Raw genomic sequence first — 19,668 nt, 5'->3', positions numbered from 1 at the left:
AGAAAGATATACACCAAAGACCAAAGTGCGAGCGGGCTGACCGCGGAATGGTTTTATGGATCAATATACTGAATAGAAACATTTACAACACAAAAACCTTAACTACTGATTTATCTTAATTAATGAATCATTTGGTCGCCGTATAACACAGGCAAAGTTATGTGCAATGTTTTACACAAGAGCACCTTTAATAATCAACTATCGCCGTGGTACACATACGAATTACCTATATATTTCAAAATGTTATGCGCTGATGGGACACAAGCGCAGACTATTGCCATAATACACGGGCGACTGTGTAACCATTTTCAGCAAATCACAAAATTTGTCCCAACCCCTATTTCCTCCCGAACGGGGCCCTAAAAACATGCACCTTCCACCCCTATACATTGTGAACCGAACGAGGGTGGGAAGGGCGGGTTTTTGATTTGAAGAAATGACCGTCCCAAACCATTCCGCAGGCAGCTTGTGACGATAAGAACCAGAAAGCACGCCCTCATCGTCGACGCCGGGGCTAATATGAATTAACGAAAACAAGTTTCGTTAATTCTACTTATGTACGTTAAATATATTTTAGAAGACATATCTTAAATACTTAAGACTGGGGGTCTGGATCAATTCAGCAATGTGCGGACAAAGCCAAAAATAAAGGTTCATGGAATTTGCCTAAATCTTGTGATAGGAAAGGTATTTGGGTCTAATGATTTTGTAACTTGATCAAAAATTCGAAAATTTCTTGTTGCCATGGTAACGGTTCTTTGAAGATTGCCACAGGGAAAGTTCATTTTTTCAATTTTACAGTTCGAAAAAGACACATTTTTCTAGCTAGCACTAATGAAATTGCTAGAAGTATGGAACAATTTAAATTGCTGCTTATAAATACCTATGTATTAGACGTTACAAAAATAGTATTGCCAGTTTTCTCACCCACCTAGAATATTGTGTAATATGCAATGCAAAATCCTCTTTTTGCAATTTTTTCATTAGTAAAAGTGGTATAACTTTGAAATTCAATAACTCTCAAGAAGAAGTTTGCTGATTAAAGTCAGGGGTTGGATGAGAATGACTATGAATGGGGATGATCAACCAACCAATAAAAAATTGGGGTCTTTACCCCATAACGAAGTTTTACTTTGAAGAAAGTTCGCTATTTTCGATAAAAATGAGCTAATTACATAGCACTTTCACAGTATAAAAAATCCTTTATTGGCTTGTGATTTGCAAATAACATACCCAGAATAGTTCATTGACCCATCATAACCATTGGTTATCATCTATTTAAGTAATTTTCACTTAGTAAACTGCCAGTGACCCCTCCCCCAGCCATATGGTTTAATGCATGAAAAATGTGCAAAGTTGGGCGCAAAATTGTTACCATGGGCATTAATTTCTTGGTGGTGGTTATCTGTCTTTTACAATCTCTACTCTTCCTAAACAATGGATAAATCGATTATAACTATTGAAACCAAATAAAACACATTATATTTCAGTTGGTCACTACTCTGGAGTAGGCTAGGGTTTTCCATGTATAATAATCATTTCTACTTCTTATTTAGGCCTATATTCACTACTGGACTCATTGATTGACTTTATCTGAAATACCTCACCAATAATCTAAATATGGTTTAAACATAATAAGAATGTGATAATCTCATGGATTTATAATATTAAAGTCCTTTTTACCAGTTGTTTCTACCTTATCTGGGGTTTATAGCAACAACAGCAACTGACATACCAAGTAACATTTTTCTTTGTTTTATACAATCTAGTTCTAAGACTGCATGATACTGAAAACAAATCTCAAATGTAAGAAAGATCAAACATTGTACAAAACAATAGAAAAATGTTTATAAAAACATGGGGGACTGGACAATGCACTTGAATTATTGTTTTTAAAATGCAATGTCACATTTTTTTAAAAAGTTAAATGTGGACATGGTGAAGCCATTGCCAACCCATCATAAAGTGATGCTCAAGTCTTTACTTTGTGTAGATTGTTGTTAGAATTATAAACGGAGTCGCTCATGTGTGGGATTTTCTAATGAGATCATGAACAGTGCCTGACAGATGTCTGTGAGAGTTTTGATGCTGACACTGCTAAGTTTGTCATCTTGTACTCTAAATAATCTATTTGTCCCCAAATTTAAGTAATAGGAGTAATGGGATGATAAAGTTCTGGTTTCTGCACCGTTTGCTTTAGGCACTCTTGATATACCATTGTATCTGCAGGATCTGCAAGTTCATCATTGATCTCTCGGGAAAAAACTACTTGTGTGTTGTGGGGTCAGATACCCGTCTCATATGTAGGCCTGCTAAACATGCTAAATGCCCTCTTGTTGCTATTTTACATCCGCCAAAAACGCATTTGCTTAGCAACAGCAGAAGGGTCTCTCTATTCCCAGCCCGGATTCCCAGTGACCTCTCCATGCTCATACCCATCAATAATAAATTCTTTCTGCTTCTTGGAAATTGGGTTTGTTTGTTTCTTGCTGACTATAGGTTAAATACCACTAATTATGTATTACAATTATGCTAAATGCCCTCTTGTTGCTATTTTACATCCGCCAAAAAACGCATTTGCTTAGCGACAGCAGAAGGGTCTCTCTATTCCCAGCCCGGATTCCCAGTGACCTCTCCATGCTCATACCCATCAATAATAAATTCTTTCTGCTTCTTGGAAATTGGGTTTGTTTGTTTCTTGCTGACTATAGGTTAAATACCACTAATTATGTATTACACGGGGTTCAATGGCAAAATGGCTAATTTCGGGTGGACGTTTCTCATATTCAGAACTCTCACAGTTAAATGCCACTAATATCAGGTGAAACTATATGATTTAGATGCCAAATGATCAAAAACTCAACATAGGTTGACCTTAGACTTTTCTTGTTTTAACGCACTGAACCGTAAACACCTCAAAAATGGCAGTGCGCACTCGAAGCTGAAAGTTACAATATGGTAGGGCGAATATTTACTAAAAACCGTAGCCGTGCGCATGAATTTTGGTACTATTACAACAAAAATGTCATATAATCAAACCCTATAAAGTACTTTTTTGGCTATATTACTTGGTCAATTTCAGCGATTTTAAAGCAGTCTTTTCAGATGCCATGCAAACAAATAGTTACTCGTCGTATTTCCATGTATCGCCCAGGCCTATTAGTGGAATATAACCTTTAGGGCCAATTCATGACCTAATCATATCTCTGATTCAGAAAGAATGCATTGCTGTCCGTTTGTATTTCCTCTTATCTTGGCTGGAAGGCTTTTTAATTTTGATGTTTGTAATTTTGTCATATTTTCCTGACTGAATGTGAGCTACTAGCGTCAATGCTTTATGTATGTCGATGTACATGTTTCCTTGGGTAACTGAATAGCGTTTGCAATACCTCTTGAATCCACCGTAGCTAGTAGATTCATCTACTGAAGATAAAGCTTCACATACTTCCTATTGCTGATTGGTGTTCTCGTAGAATTGGTGAACACTGTTGATTGTACTGGGTTAGTACTACATTACGTTTTGTTACCTGGAGAGGTTTGATCATTTCTCACCTCCTTTTTCAAACAAATCGACGGTAATAACTCTTGTAGTGAGGGATCAAGATTTAACCACAAATTGCCTCAGGCAAAACTCACTTCCTCGGAACTAAATACCACACAAGGTCATTTTTATGTAACTCGTTGACCATTTGTGTTATATATACTGCCAATAGCTATATGATATCCTTGTGATCTGGTCAACTCATTGACATGTACCAACCTCAGGAGGGAATTCAATTTTTGATCAATTCTCTCCAGGTAGTGAAACGCAATGTAGTAGCTGCCTGATGTTAAAAGCAGCACATAGTTCATGATGTTGATGATTTTCAAATGTTTCGTGGTTAACATTTTCTGATGTTGAATTCCCTGAAGATCCATCTGCTGGAGATGAAACTTTACATGCTTCCTGATGTTGAGGGCTAAGCTTAAAACTTCCAAACGGCGTGCCAAACAGAATTGCTTGCCCCTTCCGGCCTGCCAACAAATCTTTGCCCCCCCGCACATGACATATGTTTGAGTTCCCAATTTGCAAACCTTATAATAATGGTCTAAATATACATGTATAACGCAAGCGTAGTGAGCAAAGAATTTGGCATATTTGAACATTTCTGCCCTTATCAGAGCGTGTCTGTAGTATAGTCTGCCCCGTAAATGTGCTCCAATGTCCATTGCCACCACCTAGCTTGCAGTGGCAAACAAAAACCTGGGCAAATCATTATTGCACAGCCCCTGATTGGTGTTCTCGTAGAGCTGGTGAACTCTGTTGTTTGTACCGGGTATCTACAACCCTGGACAAAAGGGTTGGAATGAAATTAGTACGGTATTGCAAATGAGCCCCGTTCCCCCCGATCAATGTTGAATCCTGACATTTTGTTCATGTGCGCTCAGTAGTACCCAACATTGATTGGTGGGGCAGGGGAGGTATTGGGGTGAGGGTAATGTTTAGACTTGACACTCAAGAAAGTGCCATTTTATCACTCTAGAAATAACGAAAATATGGCCATTACAAGGTGCACATTCTATTTTTCATTCCAACCTATTTTGTCTAGCATTGTATTTGAAAAGAAAAAAAAAAATCATCTAATTTTGGTTTTTTTTTTATAAAATAAAAAGTAAATAAGATATGGACCTGCAATTTGGAGGCTAAGCAGCTCTTATCATTATCCTTTACCACAAAAAGTAACAATAGCTAATCCGTCATATTTAGGGACTATTCACTAAAATTCCTAATATCCTATTTTTGGCCCTGTTTAGAAACACAATTGATCACTTTAAATGCCAAAAAAATAAGTCTACAAACTTGTAAAACATTATTTATTCGGTATAATTAAATACTAAGGAAAAATAAAATATCGGGATCAAAATAAAAAATGGACCATGCAGGATTCGAACCCGCGCTGTCAAATCTGCTCGTTTAACAGGTACGCGCTCTACCAATGGAGCTATTTAATGTAACTCGATTTGTTTGCGATAATTTAGACCATATCAATGTATGAGTTTTACGGTATGCAGACACACAATAAGATTTTAATACTATGTCCCTATACTGTTTACAGGCTTGCATACCGTGCATTTTTCTATTTATGTCAAGTTTTGGAATCTAATTTGTGAAGAAAAGGTCTGAATACCGTGGTTCTCTATTCAATAAGCCAATTATTGTTGCATAAAACAAGTGGATTAGTTTAAAACACTTTTTATTCATTTATAAAGAATCTCTAGTACAAAAGTGCACGTAGAATTACAACGCCTCAATAGCTCAGTGGATAAGGCGACTGGCAGTTAACGGAAGGGCTTGGGTTCAATTCCCGGCATTTTTAAAATTTCTTTTGTTTTAATTTGCTTTTGCCTATGAATAAAAATTAAATTAAATGCTTCGTTTTTGTACTGAACATTTGATTTTAATTTTCCTTTCTACAGACTTACAATAAGAACAATATAGCTATAAAACCTGTAAAATATACTACACATGTTAACTATCTACTGAAGACGAAATAATGATTTTCTATGTATTTTGTATATTTTTTAACTTCAAAAAACATCTATTTCAGTTTTTCATGTTCTGTTTCTAAGAGTATACTTTCATGAATTACATTTATGATATTTCATTTACATGTAAAGGGTAAAATGAACATTTCTTGGACGTACAACACTTATAATGCAATATATGACGTTATATGAGCTACTTTAGTTGAATTGCATGAACTTCAAATTAAAGGCTGCATGTACATAAATTGACCGCTCCCTTACACTAGTGACACTAAAACAATTTTGGTTTTGTCATTGAGGAAAAGACAATTATTTTTTTTATTTTGATGTAAATTTTCATGTAAATCGGACAAAGAATAAAAAAACTATAGCTATAAAACATGTGTCATTATGTAATTTCGGGTAGCCTTAGAGACAACCCTGGACAAAAGGGTTGGAATGAAATTAGTACGGTATTGCAAATGAGCCCCCGTTCCCCCCCGATCAATGTTGAATCCTGACATTTTGTTCATGTGCGCTCAGTAGTACCCAACATTGATTGGTGGGGCAGGGGGAGGTATTGGGGGAGAGGGTAATGTTTAGACTTGACACTCAAGAAAGTGCCATTTTATCACTCTAGAAATAACGAAAATATGGCCATTACAAGGTGCACATTCTATTTTTCATTCCAACCTATTTTGTCTAGCATTGTATTTGAAAAGTTGAAAAAAAATCATCTAATTTTGGTTTTTGGCCATAAAATAAAAAAGTAAATAAGATATGGACCTGCAATTTGGAGGCTAAGCAGCTCTTATCATTATCCTTTACCACAAAAAGTAACAATAGCTAATCCGTCATATTTAGGGACTATTCACTAAAATTCCTAATATCCTATTTTTGGCCCTGTTTAGAAACACAATTGATCACTTTAAATGCCAAAAAAATAAGTCTACAAACTTGTAAAACATTATTTATTCGGTATAATTAAATACTAAGGAAAAATAAAATATCGGGATCAAAATAAAAATGGACCATGCAGGATTCGAACCCGCGCTGTCAAATCTGCTCGTTTAACAGGTACGCGCTCTACCAATGGAGCTATTTAATGTAACTCGATTTGTTTGCGATAATTTAGACCATATCAATGTATGAGTTTTACGGTATGCAGACACAATAAAGATTTTAATACTATGTCCCTATACTGTTTACAGGCTTGCATACCGTGCATTTTTCTATTTATGTCAAGTTTTGGAATCTAATTTGTGAAGAAAAGGTCTGAATACCGTGGTTCTCTATTCAATAAGCCAATTATTGTTGCATAAAACAAGTGGATTAGTTTAAAACACTTTTTATTCATTTATAAAGAATCTCTAGTACAAAAGTGCACGTAGAATTACAACGCCTCAATAGCTCAGTGGATAAGGCGACTGGCAGTTAACGGAAGGGCTTGGGTTCAATTCCCGGCATTTTTTAAATTTCTTTTGTTTTAATTTGCTTTTGCCTATGAATAAAAATTAAATTAAATGCTTCGTTTTTGTACTGAACATTTGATTTTAATTTTCCTTTCTACAGACTTACAATAAGAACAATATAGCTATAAAACCTGTAAAATATACTACACATGTTAACTATCTACTGAAGACGAAATAATGATTTTCTATGTATTTTGTATATTTTTTAACTTCAAAAAACATCTATTTCAGTTTTTCATGTTCTGTTTCTAAGAGTATACTTTCATGAATTACATTTATGATATTTCATTTACATGTAAAGGGTAAAATGAACATTTCTTGGACGTACAACACTTATAATGCAATATATGACGTTATATGAGCTACTTTAGTTGAATTGCATGAACTTCAAATTAAAGGCTGCATGTACATAAATTGACCGCTCCCTTACACTAGTGACACTAAAACAATTTTGGTTTTGTCATTGAGGAAAAGACAATTATTTTTTTTATTTTGATGTAAATTTTCATGTAAATCGGACAAAGAATAAAAAACTATAGCTATAAAACATGTGTCATTATGTAATTTCAGGTAGCCTTAGAGACAACCCTGGACAAAAGGGTTGGAATGAAATTAGTACGGTATTGCAAATGAGCCCCGTTCCCCCGATCAATGTTGAATCCTGACATTTTGTTCATGTGCGCTCAGTAGTACCCAACATTGATTGGTGGGGCAGGGGAGGTATTGGGGTGAGGGTAATGTTTAGACTTGACACTCAAGAAAGTGCCATTTTATCACTCTAGAAATAACGAAAATATGGCCATTACAAGGTGCACATTCTATTTTTCATTCCAACCTATTTTGTCTAGCATTGTAGCTGTCTGATGCTAAAAGCAGTGGCAAACTTACAAAAACCTGGGCAAATCAGATATGTCTTTTACCGGTATATTGACACTACCCTGTGAGCTCCTCTGCGACGGCTAGGAACCATGGTATAGGTTCATTTGACCTGCCAAACATTGCTCCCCCCCCCCCCTTTTTGGGGTTGCCAAAAATTCTTGGATACCCCCCCCCCATATTTACCCTTCCTACAGGGCTTATCATTATTGCACAGCCCCTGATTGGTGTTCTCGTAAAGTTGGTGAACTTTGTTGTTTGTACTGGGTAGCTAGCTGTCTGATGCTAAAAGCAACCTGTCTTCCAAGCGCTGCCCTCTATCTGTATTTGAATAGCGCTGCGATCTGACTAATCTGCTTAACATGCTTAAAAGGCCTGTATGTATAATATAAGCTTGTTTGTACCATTTAAAACTGAGACTCAAATTTAAGAAGTCACTTAATCTTTTCATCAATAGAAATATATTCAATAATTATTTCATTACGGTTATTTAAACACAATCCTTTTAAGCGAAACTTGTCTTTTTTGCCATAAATTCCCCTTAAAAATACACATTTTTTTCAAAAACTTGGTACTTTTAAAAAGCCAGAACTTCTTTAGAAGTTGAGACCCCAATTTTTTGAAACTATATATCTGTCAGCAAGGGTTCACTCTAGCTATGCCACCATACAATTACAAAATATCAACTTCTTCTTTACAGTTACACCCCTTCAATGTTGGGGTAAAAAATGACATTTACAATTTTGGCCCAAAATGTGTTTTTTCTACTTAAAATTAAAGGATCTTTTAAAAGAGTGACAAGCTCTTTTTTTATTTGCAAGGACTACCAAAGCATGCCCCTATTTGAAGAAAAAAATTAAAAAATTATATCACATCTTATATATTTGTGGCATTCGACCAAACTTTGCCCTTTTTCAAAAATGAAAATTGTAAATTTTGGTCATTTTCGACTAATATTTGTTTTGTCCGTTACCATGCCAACAGGCCAAATGCAACTTTGTTAATGTCATTTTTAAAATGTCCCCCCTAAACCCTTTCCATGCTAAAAGAATCAAGGATTTCTATTTTTTTGAGTTTGTCCACATATTTAAAATTTTGCTTGACGGTTAACAATTATTGCCGCCATTATTATTGCGTCAATATTTTCTTACCTTCATTACCTATCGATTGCTAGAATATAATGCGCTTACTAGAAGACGGATAAGAATATTGAACGCTTTTAAAATCAGTAATCCATGTAAAAGCATAAACAAATTTAGTGAGCAATAAGTCAATCAAATTTTCATTACGTATTTTTTCACATATAAATTGGCAAAAAGGAAGACAACGGCAGGGTAGTTTCCATTTAGCTACACATCGTGGTCTCCCTACTTAACTGCCGTATAGTCAGTCTACAAATGATCTTAAACTGATCATATACAGCAGTTTAAGATATCCTGAATAGCGTTAAACGTTAATAAAACGTTAAAACGAGCGGTTAAACGTTAATAAAACGTTAATATTTGACACAGTAGAATACAGAAACAAGTATTTTCATAACTAAAATAGCGGGATGAGGTATGGACTGGGCAGGGGCTATTTTAGGCAAAAAAAGTCACTGCACGTTGGCAAGCAGAGGTGGCGGAAGTATTAAATTTAGAGGTGCAAGCCTATTTTGTGCCGGTTTCATCTCGTTTTTCCGGTACAAGCCCGTAAACAACGCCTTCACTGTTTTTGGCTTCAACTCAAGGCTGGAAACCTGTTTCTGGTTTCTGCCCACTCTTTAATTCGCGGACCGATTTTCTCGATAATTGTGCAAATGCAACTTTGGCAATGGCGATTCAAATTCATGCATTGACCTTTTTCCCTCTATCCCACAATGCACTATTCCAGGGGGTATGACGTAGTTCGTCAACCTCAGATAGTGTGCATCCGATGGTCTTTGCCAGGCCTTTGCAATTGCTTTGTCTTAATATGGGCATACTGATTCCATATATGCGGATAATCGTAAAGGCCATCGATGTTACTAATTATGCAATTATTGAATACACGAGTGATACAGTTACGGAGCGATGCAGAACATCTGTGTAAGAGATTTGTTTACATTTTATTTTCATCTCCGAAAAAAGTGAAACGGAAAGCCGACAAAATCATTAGTTTTTCGCCATTAGGTCTATAAAATGTATACAAAGTTGGGTTTCAATAACAGGAAACTTTTTTTGGCGACGACACCATGTCTCTAAGGCATAGAAATGTTGTTTTGCCCCCCCAAAAAAAAAAAAAGGTATTAGTGGATCGTGCGCCATTATCGTTATTTTCGGGGATTCCTTTTTTTGGTAAAGGCACCAGCCGAAATGTCCGTATTCCAGAATGTAATGAACATAACTCTGTACTCCCCCGGGGAGATGAAGTATTTTGCGACACTTATACCCCCCTGGAATCGTGCATGATGGGAAAGAGGGAAAAGGGTCTATACACCTATCCGACTTCGCCATTACTGCGGTGTCCCCGATGTAAAACTGCGGTGTCCCGAGGTCGGGGTTCCATCCATTATTTATTGTGTGCTATACAGAATTGTACCCGGGAATTGTACACAACAGTGATATTCAATACACAATCATGAGTATTGAATTACGAATTAAATCTCCCGCTCTGGTACATCTGTGTTGCCGTCAATAGAGGGCCAAATACAGTAAACGCTTCTCGGATTGGTGTATAGGCTTTACACTTTTATTTAAGCAATAACAGGCCACTCTCTCTGGTTGGTAGTCCAAAGAGCAGCCCCAAATACCTCAAAACAGTTTTTGTATTATTAATCACCAGGGTTACACGAATGGCGCGTTGATTTAGCGGTGTGCTCTTTACAATGGGTTTAAAAATTTGTACACTTGTGATGATTCTGGCTTCAAACCGGAACATAATAAGATGTTGAAGCATTAACATTTATATTTTGGTTCAACTCAAGTTCGGTATTGACGTACGTGCGTATTTCGCTTGCCGCAATGTTGAATCGCGCGCGTAAAGTTAAACGCCCAGGGTGTACACGCACATGGGCGATTTGTCGGCACGCTTGCGGCGCAACCGCGAAAGGACATTCACCTCACTACCAAACATGAGGTGAACCAAATTATAGAGGAGAGGACGAGCATAATTTGTGCCGATTCAATTGGGACAATTTCAATTTCAGACTATTTCAGCTCAAAATGAAGGTGACGACTGGTATTTGATGGACCAGCAGTGTGCGCAAAGCGTGCAAAAGCACCCTGGTTACAAATTTGAAGCTATCCAGACAAAGGAGGTATCAACATTTTCATTTGAAATAATCTGTATTATTTCCTGTTGCCATTTCAGTTTTACAATTTGCTGCATATATTTTGAGTAATGATCTTGTAATGAGGGAGGGAAATTCCCTTTTTGTGGTGTGTTCAGATGGCCACAATGCTCAAAAGAAGATTTTCATTTTGTTGTAATTCTCACAAAAGCATTCCTGAGAACGAATGCGTGTTATATCTTGAAAAAATACCAAAACATGTAGATATGATCATATAAACCCCTACAGATGGGTCGCTTTGTTTGTTTGTTTCCATGGTGATGGTATGCGACTAATTTATTCATCTTTATCATATAATTTCTTCTCTTTATCTCTCTCTTTAAGATGCAATATATTTGCAGATATTTGGACACGGTACAAATATTGTCAAAGGGTAATTATTTAAAAACTTGTTCCTTCAAAACATTACGGCAAAAATATTAGATATTTGCATCACTGTTTATGGACTCTTCAGAAGTAGCCTACCTCAATGAATTCACAGGTACTACCAGAAATGAACACAGGGTCATCATGGAAATTTTTCCCGATGGTGATGAAAACTCAAATGAAATTTAACAATGTGCAGTTGCTGTAAATGGTAATGAAGTCCTTGATATTCAACAGCAACGAAATGGTCCTAAGAGTTCAAGGATGGAATGAGCGTCCTTGAAGATCATCCAAGGTCCAAAAGACTTGCTGACGTCGCCACTAATGATATACATGCTGGTAAGGTGGCATTGATAATAAATACAGAACTAAACAAGAAAGATGAGATAGTCACAAAATATGATATCTCTGATGAAAGTGTCTTCAACATAAAACCATTAACATTTGGGTATTCCAGGGCGTCTTCTACATGGAAGTCCCAGAATCTTCATGCACAAAATTGATATCAGTTGACATAATCAGGTCCATACCCTCTATACACTTAAAATGGGGACAAAGGTGATAAGAAATACATTAATCACTGGAATTATGAGTCCATTCAGTGGAAGCACCTGGATTTTATTGACATAGAAGGTTTCAAGAAAAATTGCGACGGGCGCATAAAGGTATGCAGTGACCAAGTTCAAGAGTGAGATAGTAAGAATTTAGCTAGTCCTCTTTCAAGTACCTTGTTCTATACGAACTTATTGACCGCCCCTCGTACTTTTGTAGGTCCTGTGGTTCTTGAGATATGTTGTAAAGAGGGCTGAAACAACAACACTTTTGTTAAACGTAGATAACTCATTAACAACAATAAATCAAGCAAGTTTTCAAAGTATATGATTTGTAGAATGAACTTTTGCAAAACTTCAAATTGTTATTATTTTTCCATTATTTATTGATTTAGATAATGAAAATTGAATTTTTTTGGCTGCTTCGACCAACAATACCTCGTCTAACCTTAAGGCCATACAAATGGCAATAGAAAATTAATAATCTGTAAATCTTCCCCTTTCAGATGCACTATAACAATCATGTTTCCGATGTTTCACATTGATTGGCTTGACACACTTTCTGACACATCGCGTTGTTCTATCCATAAATATTATCAATAGCTACACATTAGGCTATATGTCAAGTAGAAACACGATTATTTGATAAAAAAATTCTCTATCTATAATAGTACCACAAAACGTTAATGCAAAAAAGGTAGGTGAACAGTATTGATTATGGTGTGTTAAATATGCAACGATAAAACGTGGATAAAGTATTTAATTATTTGACTAACCCAACCAGGTCGTTCCTCCATGTAATATGCACCCATTTTTAATTATCAAAGTGTAATTTGTGGCAGTACGCACAGTGATAACCCACTTTGCTTTTGGGTGTACATTTTAAGATTTATCTTTGTAAATTTTCCTTGCGCAATAGTTTTTAAAACATTTTAAACAGGTTATATTTTGGGTTTTGGTCAGTGGTAAAAAAGTTTTAATAACATATTCGGATTATACAAAGGTCATGAAAACGTTTTGTTTGAAAACACACTAAAGAGATATTGTGTCGACATTTAAATAACAATATTTTAGAATATTTGCAGTAAGTTATCAAAACATGTTTTTGAATGTTATAAAAATGTTTCATACCCTATATATACCCTTAATTCGACACTTTATCGTTTTCTGGCAACCTTTTCTAACCTTTTGCGAATAATGTCAAAATCGTTTTGTGTAAGCAGGGAATATAGCTGTAATAAAGAACCTAATTGAATCTTTATATACATGTATGATAAGTTTATGCATGCTTGAATCTATTGCTAGCATTTATAAATACAACGTATAATTCCTATCCCAAACGCTCATACGAACCCAACCACTACAAAGAGACAGTGTAAAATATATTTAAAAAGTCGCGTCGGAGCCATTTCAGATCATAAACATAACATCCAACCTTATCGAAAACCCTAAATGATTAAAGGGGAATATTGGAATGTCATCTTTCCCTGGGTAAGATCAGACAGCAAGCCAGGCCATGGCTAGACGGTAACATGAGTAGGTTTATTTCACCTTGAAGGCATGGATAGTCTTGCAAATATGGACTAACTTTCCCCTAGGTCATCTAATATGCCTGAATTAGTAGGACCACAACTGGTATCTACTGGTTTATACTCTTATGTCCACATCTATTATTTTTATGTGGGCCTTTAAGAGAAGTTTTCGAAGGCTATTTAGAGAATAAACGATAGGAATTTTTATTTTTACTATCCTGTCCCGTGTGATAGGCCAGTCCAATATTTTGAAAAGTGGATGCCGACACTACGATAAAAATATTGGACCTGCCTATCGTCTATCATAGGTATCGTTTATTCTCGTTCTTAGTCAGTTAAATATTATATTAATAACTGTAAACTATTTTTTAAGCAAAAATAAGTTAGCGTCATAAAAAATCCTCTTAATATACAAATATTGAATCTTTATGAGTTCAATGGTAAGAATATTTTCATGAGGTGAAATATGGACTGTTCCATTCAAAGAGGCTTTGCCGAGTTCAATGGAACAGTTCATATTCAACGACTGAAACATTCTTTCCATTGAATGAATAAGAACATTCAATTTTTGTTTTATATAGCCTAACTTATAAATAAGTTCCCTTGCTTCCACTTAATTTTGTAAATCACCAGGAAAACAAAATAAATTAAAAGATATCCAAATTCATATTTATTTTAGAAGCAACGCCCGCACCTATAATTGGCGAGTCGTGGTGGAAACCTCGCGTTATTAGCTCGCGCGTCTGGCAGCGTGACTATGGTAGCTCCGCGTCCGTGCAATGATATACAAATATTGACTGCTATGAGGGGCATGGTTAAAATTATAGGCCCAAGGTGATCTCAAAACCATGACTATGCCCAGAGGCATAGCCGAGGGGCATAGTCATGGTTTTGAGATCACCGCGGGCCTATAATTTAACCATTCCCCGAATAAAAAGCAGTCAATATTTGTTTTTATGTACCAAATCTTAAGATTCTTGTCATCTGGTTGGTTAAAAGCATCGATTTTGGGAAGAGAAATTAATATATTAACGCGTGCGTAATAGTTACTTTTGCGGGCATAGTCAAAACAGATGACGGGAATCTTTAGATGAGGTATATAATATACAAATATTGACTGCTATGAGGGGCACAGTTAAAATTAAAGGCCCGAGGTGATGTCAAAACCATGACTTTGCCCGAAGCGAAGCTGAGGGCATAGTCATGGTTTTTACATCACCGAGGGCCTATAATTTTAAACTGTGCCCCGAATATTTTAATATTCAGTCAATATTTGTTTTATATACCGAATAATATAGATTCTTCTCATTTGATTGGTTAACAGATTTCCTGAGCTGACAAAGCCTACAAGCTTTTAACTGCATAGGCCTTCAATGCACAGTGCATGCAAGAGCAAGGGTGCAGAATTTGGACCGACATCTACCGATAACATATCTAAAACCCTACCGTTTCTGTGCTAACGTCACACAATGCCAAGTCTTCAGGTCGTAGTAATTTGTCTAAAAAGTGACATTTGGCAGGTATAAATCCTTGACATGTAAATAGCTTGTAAACAAATCACTGCTGCACTCACTACGGCGGTGAAAGGTCGTCGTCTGCAAGGAGAGGTCAAATTCATCGCGAACTGTGACCGCCATAGTCTCTTTTACAACACTGTAATCAACGCCGGCCGTATAGTGGGTGCGTAATGTATACGAGCGATCTGTGTATTCGGGGTTGCGAATATCCAATTATTTAGCGGGCACATTTGAATCTATGCCCGGGGCACAGCTGTTGCTTATGACGTCATCTTGATAGAAAAAGGGGGCACAGCTATTTTAATGACTCCACTTTTAACCAATCAGATCAGAGGAATCTATATATGAGGTATATATAAAAAAAATATTGCACGAACGCGGAGTGCAATAGTCATTTTGCAGCTGGCCGCTAAAAATAGCAGAAATAGTATTGAAAAGATTCATCAGGAATACAGTTATCAGATATCAGATATCAAAGTTTTCATAGTACAAATTCCAAGAAAAAACTCACGTTTTCCATACAGTTTCGGCAATCCTATCTGTTGCCTTTCTCAATGGTATATGCCAATAGATCCCTTGTTGAATGGTATTTACATTGAGGAAGATGAAGTGTTCGTATCGCATGATGTGGTATCGCTATTTACTAATGTGCCCATCCCCAAAGCGCTTGAAATTGTGAGGCAGAGATTAACTGATGATAAAACCCTTGCGTCTCGCACTATCCTCTCAGTTGATGACATTATGAATTTGCTCGAGTTCATTCTTACAACCACTTATATGACATATCGGGGTCAGTTATACAGTCAAAAATTTGGAGCGGCTATGGGCAGCCCAGTTTCCCCGATTATTGCTAACATTGTCATGGAACACTTAGAACAGATAGCGTTAGTAACGGCTCCTCTTAATTGTAAACCGAGACTGTTCAAAAGATATGTTGACGACATTTTAGAAATTGTCAAGAAAGACACTCAACTTCAGTTAACCGAGCATTTGAATAAAGTGGATGATACGGGCAACCTAAAATTCACTTATGAAACGGAGGAAAGCGGGTCAATACCATTTTTGGACACGCTCATAGTGCGTAAACCAGATGGTAGTGTCAAACTTCTGGTCTATAGAAAAGCGACGCACACAGATCAGTATCTGAATTTCAATTCCGCCCACCCATTACATCATAAACTAGGAGTTGTGAGAACTTTGTTGGACAGAAAAGATAAAATTGTAACAGAACAGGAGGACAAGAAAATAGAAGAAGACCACATACAGAAAGCTCTTAACAATTGTGGCTACCCTAATTGGGCCATTGATACGGTTAAGAAGGAAAAAGAACAACCTAAGAAAAAGACCGCTAGCAAATCAATTGAGGACAAAACTAGGGCAATGGTTACGCTCCCTTATATTGAGGGGGTAACTGAAAGTGTTCAGCGAATTTTACGCACCCACAACATCGCGTCTTCTGTTAAACCACATACCAGTTTAAGGCGGCTCTTAGTACATCCGAAGGACAAGGTAGACATGGACGACAAAACCGGCGTCATTTATGAAATCCCTTGTCATAATTGCCCAAAAATGTATGTAGGCGAAACGGGTCGCCGGTTCGGTACTCGAAAAAAGAGCACAGAGTTGAATCGGAAAAAATGATGGCCCAAAATTATACCAGGGCTACTCGGAAAGATTCGCAGTCAATTGAAATGAAATCCTCAATTGCTGAACATGCCAGTAAAGAAAACCATCTTATTAACTGGGACAATCCAAAAATTCTAGCTACGGACGACACGAGAAACACCAGATGGATAAGGGAATCTATCTGGATCCGGAGGAAATCACGACCAAGCATGAAAGAGAGCCTAATGAACGGCGATGAGGGGGCCTTCCAACTGAGTCACGTCTATGACCAATTGATCCTGAGGGCGTCATCATCTTCCGATGACGTCATACCATCCAACAAGGGATCTATTGGCATATACCATTGAGAAAGGCAACAGATAGGATTGCCGAAACTGTATGGAAAACGTGAGTTTTTTCTTGGAATTTGTACTATGAAAACTTTGATAGCAGAAATAGTAGTTGGCCAATCAAATGACAAGAAACTTTGTATAAGTTAAATATTATAAAATGAACGAAACTTGTTTACAACTTATTCTGTTGCGCGTACTGCTAGTTACGCACAAGTCTACTCATACAACACGATACATACTCGCACCTCTACAAGCGTGTTACGCGTTATCAACACTCATGATGACGTGGGGTCGTGTACGGCCTGATATCATTAAAAATTATACCTTCGGATTGTCTGTTTGTACGTAAAGCCAACCAATGCAGCCTATTCTACAGATTAGCTTTGTGGGTGTTGATGAATAATCAGTTTATTTTAGATAATCTTGAAAACATTTACGTACAGATTTTACTTATCGAAAATGGTTCGAAATTAAAATAAAACCGAAAGAGAATCAAATACTTACCAATCACCAAGATATTTCCAACTGTTCCAACAAAAAGCATGAGAATAGTACAAACAAGAAAAAATGTATTGATGCCGTAATCATCTGCCCATGGTGAGAAGGGAGTAGATTGGATTCCCTCCGATATCATCACCTCATCATTGGTAAACCTAGTGGATGTTTCCGATGTGTTTGACATTTTGGTAAAGTTCTAGTGCCTAAGCTGTTTATTTTTCGTTTTATAAATGTAACCAGAATTGGGAGTAGCTAACTCACGCAAAGACGATGATGGCGGAATGATTTAACAGCATACAGAGGCGCTACTTGGGCAAAGGATGCGCAAGACAAACTGGTAGAAATTGAAGATACTTGAAGATGGCTTAATAATAATAATTATTATTTATTTCTTATATAGCGCATTACAATATAATATCTCAAAGCGCTTTACAATAATTATGATAATAACATACACATTTATACAGGGAAAGCAAATATATAAAATACCATGGTTAGAAAAACTATGCACATTATAAAACCCAATTAAGAACAAGATTAAAACCTTTACCAAAACACTGCTTAAAAATAAGCCAACATTGCACATTGAAACGAGCACAAGTACAGTGAAACAAACCAAAAATAAACAATATGTGCAAGGTAAATCTTAAGTAATCATTTAAAAATACAACATAGTTACACAGAAAAATACAGTATCGAAATGCAGGGAACCAAACTTCGGGAGCAAAGACAATTACAAATCGAAAAGCAACTCAGGATCATAAATAAAGACCAAAAGGCTCTTATGAATCATTAAAAGCAATTTTGAACAAATGTGTTTTGAGCTGACTTTTGAAGTGTGCAAGAGATGAAGATGATTTAATGTGAACCGGCAGTTTGTTCCACAGAGGAGGCGCAGCAATACAGAAAGCCCGCTCGCCATAACATCGAGTTTTACCTCTTGCTGGTACTACGGAGAAGGTTTTGTGATGCAGAGCACAGAGATCGGCCAGGATTGTATGTGATTAAAAGATCGGCAATATAAGATGGAGCAAGACCATTTACAGCTTTAAAAGTGATAAGCAATATTTTGAACTCAATACGGTACACAACATGGAGCCATCGCGATATTTGGCCCTTGACACCAATCTAGGTGCAGAATGTTGTATTCGCTGCAGCTTAGCAATGTCACACTGAGGAAGACAATGATTATGAGCACCCCCCCCCCCCCCGAAATTACCGAATGGCTCGCCAAAAATCGCTTGCCCCGGCCTGCCAAAAATCGCTTCCCCTCTCCCCGCCCCGCCAAAAATTCTTTGTCCCCCCCCCTTACACATGCCAAATTTTTGGGATCCCAATTTGCACACCTTAAATGGTCTAGGTATATGTTGCGAGTGCAACGAGCAGGAAAATTTGCATATTAAAGCGTTTCCGTACTGTTTTCCTAAGCCTTTTAAGAGCGTTTTATTAAAAAGGCACCCCGTGAATGTGTGCCAAAAATCGCTTCCACAATCCCCCCATCGGCTCGCCAAAATGTCTTCCCCCACCGGGCTCGTAATTATTGCACAGCCCCTAAACGAAGGTTCCTGCGTTTTATTCAAAATCACGGATTTAGGCAAAACTACAGCACCTAAAGTCTTGATGATTAGAGGATATGTTAGTTTAAAAAGTACATCGTCTATACGACAGAAATTTGAAAAATATTGAGGGCGTCCTCCTCAGCAAATGTTACAATGCGCAGGCCTGACAATGCGTGCGCGATAGGGGAAATTATGTTATGCTTCGGGTTTTATCGGTATCAGTTTGGAAAGGTCTATAGAATTAGAGAATAAACGATAGGATTTTTTTTAGTAGTGGATGCCGCCGCAGCCGGTATCCACTACGATAAAATATTGGACCTGCCTGTCGTCTACCACACGGTAGAGGATAGTAAAAACAAAAATTGTTTATTCTCATTTTTAGTAAGTTAAATATTATCCATAATAAATTACCGAGTTGGAAAACAAAAAGTCATTTCCAAAATTCTTTGACAAATCTGATGATACCCTTGTTTACCCCACTATTGTATTTCACTTTGATGTTCTCTTAAAGGGTTCCAAAAGAA

At 36.9% G+C, this 19,668-nt stretch overlaps 1 protein-coding gene across 1 annotated transcript in view; it reads right to left on the bottom strand.

The window, feature by feature from the left end:
* Nucleotides 1-17,753, bottom strand: part of LOC140151074 (melatonin receptor type 1B-B-like) — a 37,901-nt gene extending 20,148 nt beyond the window's left edge. Inside the window, exon 1 of the mRNA XM_072173274.1 lies at nucleotides 17,592-17,753. Coding sequence (XP_072029375.1) covers nucleotides 17,592-17,721 — 130 coding nt within the window. The 5' untranslated portion in view covers nucleotides 17,722-17,753. The remainder of the gene's footprint in view (nucleotides 1-17,591) is intronic.
* Between the last annotated feature and the right edge of the window lie 1,915 nt (nucleotides 17,754-19,668).

Source organism: Amphiura filiformis, chromosome 4 (genome assembly GCF_039555335.1).
Source record: "Amphiura filiformis chromosome 4, Afil_fr2py, whole genome shotgun sequence".
Taxonomy (NCBI): Eukaryota; Metazoa; Echinodermata; class Ophiuroidea; order Amphilepidida; family Amphiuridae; genus Amphiura; species Amphiura filiformis.
The sequence above is the reverse complement of the archived record's forward strand: the minus strand, read 5'-3'. Positions and strand labels throughout refer to the sequence as shown.